This window comes from Epinephelus lanceolatus, chromosome 8, assembly GCF_041903045.1.
Source record: "Epinephelus lanceolatus isolate andai-2023 chromosome 8, ASM4190304v1, whole genome shotgun sequence".
In the NCBI taxonomy this organism is placed as follows: Eukaryota; Metazoa; Chordata; class Actinopteri; order Perciformes; family Serranidae; genus Epinephelus; species Epinephelus lanceolatus.
Genome location: NC_135741.1, coordinates 6,442,486 through 6,452,925, shown reverse-complemented (window position 1 = coordinate 6,452,925; position 10,440 = coordinate 6,442,486). Strand labels below are relative to the sequence as shown.

The following is a 10,440-nucleotide window of genomic DNA, read 5'->3' as shown; positions in this document are numbered from 1 at the left end:
TATGTGGTCCTGTGTAGGGGTAGATTTTATGGAGGAATGTGGGTAACTAAGTGCAATTGTAAAGTTAAAAGACTATTAGGTTCAGTGGTAGGTCTTAAGACTTGTTACTTCAGAAATGTGGACTTTAACTGACTCATTATGACAAAAAGAAATTAAATGATGGATAAATGAAAGTACTAGTGACCGAAAGAATGAGATAGTGGATCATGGAGCGTACCTAGTCTAAGGAGCTCAGCTGAGGTGGTTCAAGCATCTGATCAGGATCCTCCTGGGTGCCTCCTGTTCGAGGTGTTTCGGGCACGTCCCACTGGTAGTAGGCCCCGGGGCAGACCCAGAACACACTGGAGTGATTATATATCTCATCTGGCCTCAGGATCCCGCAGGAGGAGCTGGAAAGTGTTGCTGGGGAGACATTCAAAGACTTTTTAAGAACCTGCAGTCACCCAGTCAAAGTCTTAATTTGTCAAATAACTAACAATATTTGTCTGTGAGATGTAGAGGAGTCTAAGTATAAAGTGGCATGAGAGTAAAACAAAATACTTAAAAGTAAAACCTCTAAACTGTACTCAGTAACTCCCCCTCGCTGGTAGCCGAGCTTCAAAATGACCCATAATTACTACTGTCAGAGCAAGAACACACATCAAAAACATAATTACACCATTCAGGCTGCATATTTACTTAAACATGACTCAAGTGCGTCAGTTTCCAATCTGAGGTTTTATTATTTGGAAAATTAAGTCTCAAAAATTCAAGATACATTTGAATAACAAGTGCACACAAATTCAAAGTGAGGTTTAATATATGGCATAATGCTTAAGATCTGTCAAAATGTTTGTTTACACCAGCGATGACTCTGAATCAGCAGCAGGAAATCCATTACCAGCCAAGTCGACAGGTTCAAGTAAGACATGTAATTACAGTTTGTGTTAGTCCTTTAAGTTAAAAGCAATTCAACAATAAAACAAGAGGAGAAACACCTTAAGAGAGAGAATTAATAAGCAGTGATTTATAAACAGGAAATGTCAAACATCGAGCAAGGCATCAAAATTATATCATTAAAACTACGACATAACTTCAGCCTAGTGTGCGTCCTCAAACTTAACTTAAATAGATCCTGAAATATTTAACACATTTTTTTTTTTTACAAAGCATCTTAACACTGGTGAACAAAAAGAGCGGATGGCAACTGAGAACAAATAATCTAAATAATTGTTTCAAAATATTCAAAAAATAATTGCAACCAAGAGCACATTTACAATAAACATCATTAAAAACAAAACTGGGTTTGCGATGAGCAGTTTCGGCCAAATTTACCCAATTACTTCAAATTAACCAGCACTATTTTTTTTTTTTTTTTTGTGATTTCTTCCAGTTAGACAGGAGGTAAAATGATACGTACCTGAATCCACTTCTCTACTACCAGAGTCTACACTAAGCAACATCACTGTGCGACACAAAGGAACATATTAAATACAGGAGGGGTGTATTATTGTGGCCGTCAAAGACCTCAACTATGCAGGCAAACCTCCCAGCGAGAGGGACAACTACACGGCAAACCCATCGAGAATGATTTCTAAAAGATTATGTACAACATCAAGGTTGCAGTCCGTTGGCATCCTAATATCTCCGACTGTTAAAAGTTAGTTGGCTCAGTTACAGTTCATAAATATTTTGAACCCGAGAGACTAGCAACTACGTTACCTAACATCTACTCTTGCTTCCTAATCCTGTTTAATCCCGGCATTTGTGGCATCTGAAAAAACAAAAGAACATTTACATACAATTCGAAAACTACTTTACACCACATGTCCAGTACGTGCCGTCTTTTTTCCGCCCTCGCACAAACTCATCACACTGGACATGTTTGGGTTTACAGTTCTACACATCACCGATAGCACTGACCAGAGGAATATATTCGTCTTTTAAGTGGTGGCACTACATTAGAGACAAGAGGAAAAAATTTCAAGGTGCATACAAGTTATTTTGTTGGACACGGCACAGTCATTTGGTTGGAGTGTGGAATGAAATCAACAGAGAGGCTGTTTGTCTGTGCAGGCGTAGGACACATGCAGAGACGTCTCATCCCTTGTTACATAGTTGGAAACTAGCAGGAGATCTGGTACTCAAATCAAGGCTGGGTCGCAACACCAACAAGTCACACTTCTTGGTATTACAAGTTATCCTTTCATACATAAGTATCCAGGTCTTCCAGCTGGAGCTCTGGCATCATTTCTGGACAGGTGGGCGTAGTTTCTCAGTCTCGGGTGAAGGTGTGCGTGTGTTTCGTTTCTCAGTGTTAAGTCAGGTGCTGCGTGCGCTCGTCCATTCCGTGTCGTTGTGGTTGGTGTGGTGTTGTTCTGTGTGTCTGCCTCTAGATGTGCATGATTCTATGTGTACCAGTGTGTCTGAAACTGCATCTGCAGCGCTGAGCTGCGCACGTGGGACCGACTATAGGAAAGCACTTGGGTTTGCTCGTGGATCCTTCTGGTTCCTGTAGCGCACGGCGAGCCACACTCCCAGGATCTGTGAAAGACATGAAAGACAAAAAGATTAAAGGGGACCTATTGTGCTCATTTTCAGGTTCATGCTTGTATGTTGGGTTTTTACCTGAACATGTTCACATGCTTTAATGTTCCAAAACCCTTTCTTTTCCTCATACTGCCTGTACTGGCTAACCCCTCTGACTGAGACGCTCTGTTTTAGTGCCTGTCTCTTTAAACTGTGCCTGCATACATATGCAGAATCTGTTTATAGATTGGGACAAGATTGTGGTATCGGGCGCATTGTGGTTAAGCTTTGTAGTCCAAGTGGTATCGACCAGTAACAGTTAAGCAGCGGGTAAACAGTTAGTGTGGAGAGGCGACAGTGAGAAAAACAATAAATGATGTATAGTCAAACATTTTGATGCCCCTGATTGTGATTCAGGTCAATTGATTGAGGAGATTTTATTAAAATGAAATAATTTCTCAACAAGTTTTGACATTTTTTAATTCTGGTGTGATCTGTTTTTTTTTTAGGGGGAACAAGAAATCAAACTGCCAAACTTGTGATTACAGGATGATTTGCTCAACAAAAATCTCTGAGAAACCCTCAATTTAAACATGACAGACAATCCACCCCTCCGAAGATGCCAATTTGGGGATACGTGCACATCCATTTGCCTAAATACAGCAATCAGTTGAATGTGAATGCAACATTTAACTCAGTTCAGTGTCTCTCTCTTGTCCTACAAAGATGTATCAGACTAGTTACATGAGTGAATGGTGAGCAGATGTAGGTTTGGAGACCGGACTCTCACCTCTGTGAAGCTGAAGAAGAGTCCAACGCCCCCGAGGATCTTCAGAGCCTCTGTTGCATGATCTAGCATCTTCTCCCCGCAGGTGTAACAGCCGAGGGGTGTCTTTTTGCATGACTGGAGTGAGAGACACACAAAAGAAGAAGAGGCCTTTAGTCTTCAGCAGTATGAGTCAACGGTTCATCAGCTAAGCCAGTATTAGCTACTAAAATCTATTCTGAGGTCTATAGAAAGTGGCCTACTTTTAACTTCTCCTGGTTAAGGGAAGTGCTTACGTGATTTTATTCAGTGGGGCATATTGTGTAACTGAGAACATGTTGTGAAACTGCAGTGTCTATCTATGATGCAGTTGAACATTTTATTTGAATAACATGATATATAATGTGAATGAAACAGAAAAAATAGTTTTATTATGCAGCAAATCTGCAATAGTTCTGTTCAAGCTGGTTTTCTATTAAAGGGGACCTCTTATGTTGTGCTCACACCAGGTGTAAGTTATTCTATTCGCGCCCAGTGTGAACACAACATTATGATAATTTTCCGGTTCATACTTTTTGGTTTCTACGAGAACATGTTTACGTGTTGTAATGTTTAAAAAACACTTCATCTTCCTCATACAGTCTGTGCTGGAACACGTGTATTCACCCTCTGTCTGAGATGCTCTGTTTTAGCACCTGTCTTTTTAAGCCCTCCTCCTGAAAAAGCCCAGTCTGCTCTGATTGGTCAGCGTTTCAAAGTCTTCAGTATCTGCGCTCTTTGCATTTCTGCACCAACATTGCACCAATAAAAGCTTCTAAACCATAATCTTCCCAACTGGAATTATTCCAGAAGGAATATGATCCGAAACTGGGGAGAAATTAACAACAGTGATAACCACGATTATATGTTTCCCTGACGTTAGCATGTAGCTACAGTTAGCAGTGTATGTATTGTAAGCACTTGTGTGTACCTAAAGCAGATGACCATATAAAGAAATCAGCTTGTCTCCAGTCGAAAGAAACATTGAACACAGAGTTTTCAGAACGGTCTAGAGCCTGTCTACCTCATTATTTGAAAATAAGCCACATTTATGAACATCAGACACTCAAACACTGAAAATAATGAAAAGCATATTAGGTCCCCTTTAAGTAATAGCATTTTTCTCAATAATGTGATGAAAAACTTGATATCTAAGACTCACAGCGGGGCAGTTCTGCAGGTCCTGATCAAACTGTACCCGGCTGGCAGTGACGTTGAGCAGCCCACAGCAGTCCAGCTGGGTCTCCAGGTGAGTCTTTGTGTTGTTCACCAACATTCCCCAAGCGGAGTTCAGAAGTGCCTCCTGGAAAAGCAAAGAATATGAATAAATTGAAGCTAAGTTCTTGTTAAAATAAATAAATAAATCACAGAAGGTTAAGGAACAGTGTGGGGGATCTGATGGCATCTAGCGGTGAGGATCGCAGACTGCAACCAGTTCAAACTTCTCCCATGAGTAAAGTGTGAACTTAAAAAATATCTGTTTACGAACGCTGCTAGCCGCAGAAGGGCTGTTTACTATCTATCGCAAAAACGAGAAAACACAAATGTCCTTATCTAGAGCCAGTGTTTGGTTTGTCTGTTCTGAGCTACTGTAGAAACATGGTGGACTCCAGAGACGAGGACCCACTCTCTGTGTAGATATAAACGGCTTATTCTGAGGTAAAGAAAACACCATCATTCTGATTTTCATGTGATTATACACAATGTTTGCCACTATACCCCCCTAAATCCTACATACTGGACCATTAAAACTATTTATTTTTGCAGACATAATAGAGTTTTCTCACCTGCTGTCCACGGTTCATTGCCAAACAGGAACAGGAAACTCCAAATTGGAACAGGAATACGATAAAAAGAATGACCATGTACTGAGAGGAAGAGGTCAAAGAAACAACGGTGCAAAAACATAGTAAAGAAGACATAACTGAAGAATATAACATCGACATGACCACATTTTTAAAGTCACACTTCAGTGGAAACAGCACAATAATCATCTGTATATCAGTGCCAATGTGAGGAAAGGATACAAAGAAGAGCATGACTTGGTGGTGGTGTATTGCTCCGATGAGGCCAACGATAGCGATGAGCAGCAGGAAGACGCCCACCGCAATGACCCCTCCGATGATGTGGATGCTCGACACCAGGCCGAAGCCCTTCCCCCATGCTGCTACTCCGATCAGCAGCAGCCCGACCAGCTGCAGGGAGCAGAGGGAACGAAGTTAACCAGAGTCAGCTGAGGCAGGCTGCGTCAGATGGAAGTGAGCCATCACGTGGTCATAGTACGGAGTTTTGATCACCACTAACAACAGTTATCCTTTAAACACCAGTTAGCTCTGTGATGATTCAAGCTGAAGTGTTTGCCAATAAATAACACAAGTGAAACACAGCGAGGGTGGAAGAGAAGGAAACAGGCTGACTAAGAGTTCAGATTCTGATATTAACAATTCTTCACAAGGCCCTGGATCATGAGACTGTTGAATCATCTGAAACAAATTAGAAACACTGACTTAACTGTAATGTTTTGTCACATTTCTTTGTTCCTTTCATTGATTACTTTTAACAGAATCTCAACTATAACAGTCTTGCTTATTTCCTGTGATATTAACGGCTTAAAATACTGATCTTTACCTTTTAAGGGAGCTGACAAAACATAACAGAATTCACATTTGGTTGTCACGTCTAACTCAAACGGGTTCATCCTTTCACGAGGGAACTATTTGTCCTTCTTGCTCTTATACGTCTTCTTTCACTGCTGTCGCTGTCCTAATTCTACACAGCAACTACAGCATCACACTCGTGACAGTTACAGTGACTCAGCTCAGCTGTCAACATGATTGGTGGCATGTGAACACGTTCCAAAGTTTTCTGACTGGGTGGGATGTGTCTTAGTCTTAGTGTTTCTTTCAACAGTGAGATGACTGTGTGGCTGCTAGTGTGTCACAACAGCAGGTAAATGATCCAGTGCTACCTTTACTCCCATGTCTTTCACATAATGCATACCTGGCAGACTTAAGAAGGATAAAGACAGCAGGTAGGAGAGTGTAAGGCGAACAGTATCAAGATGTTTTTGACTCAATAGCTCAGTTATGTCTGACCCAAACTGTGGATAAATAATGGTCTATAGAATGATTAGGAAGGCATGTTTGACTCACACAGAGGGATCCACATTTCATTCAGCTTAGAAAATTACGTGGGTCAGTTAGTATGACGACAAAATTTACTTTTAATAGCCAAAACCCCTTATTTCCAATCAATGTGACAGGTATTTACTCAATTAACTGGTGTGTAAACATCGGAAAACATGGAAAATGCCCACCACAATTTACCACAGCCCTAGATGACATCTTCAAATTGATTTTTATTCTGTCTAATCTACAATTTTATACCGATGATATTAAGTTTATTATAATAAAGACAAGCAAACACAACATTTTAGAAGTGGCACTATCAAATGTTTGGTATTCTGGCTTAAAAAACTGACTTAATTTATCAATTATCAGAATAGTTATTCATTTAATCTTAATTGACTAATTTGTTATATTTTTTGCACCTTATTGCTAGTCTTTTTGTTTAGACTTTGTTTTATGTGCACTCTTTCCTACTTTGTACGGCAGCTGCTCTTCTGGGAAAAATAAAAACTTCTATCTTATCTTACTAGACTAATCTTCTCAGTTCTAGACAATAAAAATAGGCACGACAGATAAAAAGACATGACAGGTCAGTTAAACATTAATGTTCTGTTGCCCAATACACACATCAACCAACAATACTCAACACATGGCAGGGGAGGCACAAAACAACACATTACTAAGCAACAGTGACACAGTTAGAGACAAGAACAATAGAAACAGCTGTACAATGTGATGCAATGCGACAGCCCTGCAATAAATGCAACATTACTTTATAGTGGTTGATTTTTGGTGAGACTTTTCGTTTTGGTGTTAACTCAGGTGCATATTTGAGGCTTTACTACCTGTGTCATTTACACTCATATGGCCACTCTTTTTTTTAAATACTATTTAGTATTCAAAACTGTTTGCTATTCTATAGATAGATAGATGGATAAAGAGAGGGAGAGACAGAAAGACCTAGGCCGATATTATGCATTTAAATTTATTATTAGTATTGTTTATTATTACTTATGTTATATTTCATCCCTTATGTTTAGTGTAGATTCTCTTTGTTCTACTTGCGTGATCTATTTTTGATACATATTTAATAATATTGTTTGAGGGAGCCTGAGACTTATTTTCATTGCCAACGACTGCTTTTCAGTAACTGCTGTGTACATGATAAATTTAGAATATTTAACAGGAACAAGAAAATATGATCACATACAACAACTGGAACCACAGCCAAAACATGAAGTCTAACCTCCCCTCAGACATCTATTCACAATGTTAAGTTATAGAGAGGTCATACTTACTGCTATCAAAAGAAGTACCGTGAAACAGTGGTTTCCATATTTCATTTTTAATCTCAATTTAACCATCAGTTCACGGTGAGTTTACGTTAACCGAGCTGAGACAACATGTTGACTATCACTACTCACATGATTGAAACACGAACAAACACATGAGCCGATTAAATCTTTTTTTTTGTGAGTAAGAAGGACAGAGGATGTGGGAGATAAACCATTCAAGCATGTCACTTTCACGTTTTTGGGTCAGCTGGCCTCCCAGCTAACGGTAGCTTCCATACACATAATGGCGATAGCTAGCAGCTAGCTAAGTTTAGCTAAAATTACTACTTTCTACATTTATGTCTAGTTAGCTAACAAACACTACAAATGTCTAACGTTGTAATATGTAATGAACAGAAATAAACCCATACCACTGGTCGGCTGCAAAATGGAAACAGAGGAATATTAAACAATCAGTTATCTTTCTGCGCTGTAGCTAACTTGCTAGCTTACATTACGCCAGTTCATTCAGAAGCTATTGAGGCTAAGCTAACGTAGCTCGCTAAAACTTAGCATGATGATCCATTTTGAATACTCACCATATAAACCACATTCAGGGAACAAAGCGCATTTTTGGAACAGGTGAAACCGCCACAGACCATATTCGAAGAACCTCTATCGGCTTGTGAGTAAGACTTGATTAAATAAAAGGAAAAAAGCCAGTGTTGTCGGGCTCTCCGGAGCGCTAACGTCTGGACACAAATGTTTTTGGTCAGCGCTGAGGGCGTATGAGATGACGTCTGCGCCGCATGTGACGTCAGGTTGTCCTGTTACACAGAACTGACTCCAGGTTGTGTTCCTGTCAGTGTACGCTACATAGAAATAGACCTAACTGTTAAAAAGGACAACAATGCTGAACAAAGGAAATATTGACATATGACAACTATTTAAAGATATAATATCATAGATAGATAGATTTACTTATATATATTTAATTGTCATTGTTGAAGGGAACCTGAGATTTTTTTAAGTTGGATTATATAGGATATTTATCCATAGGTTGTATATTACATACAGTTGATGTCAGTCTTCATGCCCTGAGTATGAAGAAGCAGGCCAGATGGATTCTGACATGGGAGCTAAACAATGTTCTGCTGTGAACGGGGGTAACAAAATAAAACCAATTTAGCCACCTTAAAATAGTCCCACCTAAGAAATCAATATCAGTTTAAATGAATGTTATATTGAGAGACCGTTAGCAGCTTCAGTTCCCCATCTATGCTCTTGTTAAAGCCACTAAACTCCATTGACAAAAACAGTAATTATAGCTCGCCTCACACAGGAGCTGCTGGTCTAGATCTGCTTCAATCAGTTAGTTAGTTTGTGTTATTGTGTGACTTTCTGGTGAATCTGAATTAACACACTGTCACACAATAACACAAACAAAATATCTGTTCAAAGCAGCAGTAGCCCAGCAGCTCCTGTGTTCAGCGATCTTAATCATTCTTTTTCTCAATGGAGTCTGGCTTTAGAAATAGCAATATAACAGCCTCATTTTCCCATTGGAAATCTCTGAGAGTAACATAAAACAGTGAAAATATTATAAATATAGCATACACTTAAACTGATGTTGATATTGTTTAGGTGGGATTTTTTTATGTGACTAAAATCTGCTTTGTTGCTGACTCCTCCGTGTTGGACTCCAACCTGCTTCTTCTACTTCGCTGTAATTGCTGTGCATGTGACACATAAATTAAGAACTTGAAAAAAAGATGTACATCCAAAATATGGACTAATACAATGCCAAAATCAGGTTGGCTGTGTATAGATATATGTACAGTATCAGATCTGAAATTAGAGGTTAGAGTAAGAGTGCATGGTTAATAATATTCACTATCATGTTCATGATATTGCTCATTACTGCAGACAAGATAAAATAAGATAAACCTTCATTGGGCCCCAGTGGGGAAATTCAGTTACTGCAGCAGCACAACGACAGCTACAGTACAGATAATTACAGGAAGTGAAATAAATAAATAATAAGAGGTGTATAAAACTAAAATAAGAACATATTTAATACTTTTTTTTTTGCATCATCTTCAGAAAAATGTGTTCATTCAGTGCTGGGCCAAGAGGGTGAAATACACGTGACCCCTACGGCCTGATTTTGGGGTGGTATTGTGCAAAAGACCCTACCTCACTGACTGCTACTCTGTTTTTCCTCTAGTCTCCCCCTGGCATATATGTCATGGCACTTATATGTACATTTTATCCCTCCAAAAATGTACAAAGTTCTTAAATTTAAATTTAAAAAAATCTAAACAGCAGGATAAATTATTGTTTCTCACAATTTGTTATAAAAACTGCTGTCAAAAAAATAATAAATTAAAAAAGAATAGATTTAAAGAAAGTTCTGGGCTGTGCAAGAACACTTGGAAGCAAAAATTAGAAGGCGAAGTGACAGCGGTGTAATTCTTGGCAGAGTCAGTAAGTCTATGTTAACAGTGTACACTTTATCAATATATTAAGTAATGGTACTAAGTGATGGTCTGCATTAATGTTGTGTCAAAGGTTAATGATTACCTACAGACATGTGGTCGACAGTTCAACCACATATAAAAATACTCTGGTTGGAATAAATAATAATATAAGTCTGTGGTTTTTTTCCACAGGAAAAAAGGGTAAATAAGGTAAAAATTAAAAAAGGTAAATTAAAATTAATTTA

The 10,440-nt window shown here is 38.8% G+C and overlaps 1 protein-coding gene across 1 annotated transcript; it reads right to left on the bottom strand.

The window, feature by feature from the left end:
- Nucleotides 1-698: 698 nt before the first annotated feature.
- Nucleotides 699-8,514, bottom strand: tspan31 (tetraspanin 31). The gene is made up of 6 exons (XM_033629964.2): nucleotides 8,315-8,514; nucleotides 5,341-5,508; nucleotides 5,101-5,181; nucleotides 4,476-4,616; nucleotides 3,299-3,412; nucleotides 699-2,523 (listed from the first exon to the last, which is right to left on the bottom strand). Exons 1-6 carry the CDS (start codon nucleotides 8,375-8,377, stop codon nucleotides 2,449-2,451), a joined length of 642 nt encoding a protein of 213 aa, XP_033485855.1. The 5' UTR covers nucleotides 8,378-8,514; the 3' UTR covers nucleotides 699-2,448.
- Nucleotides 8,515-10,440: the final 1,926 nt, after the last annotated feature.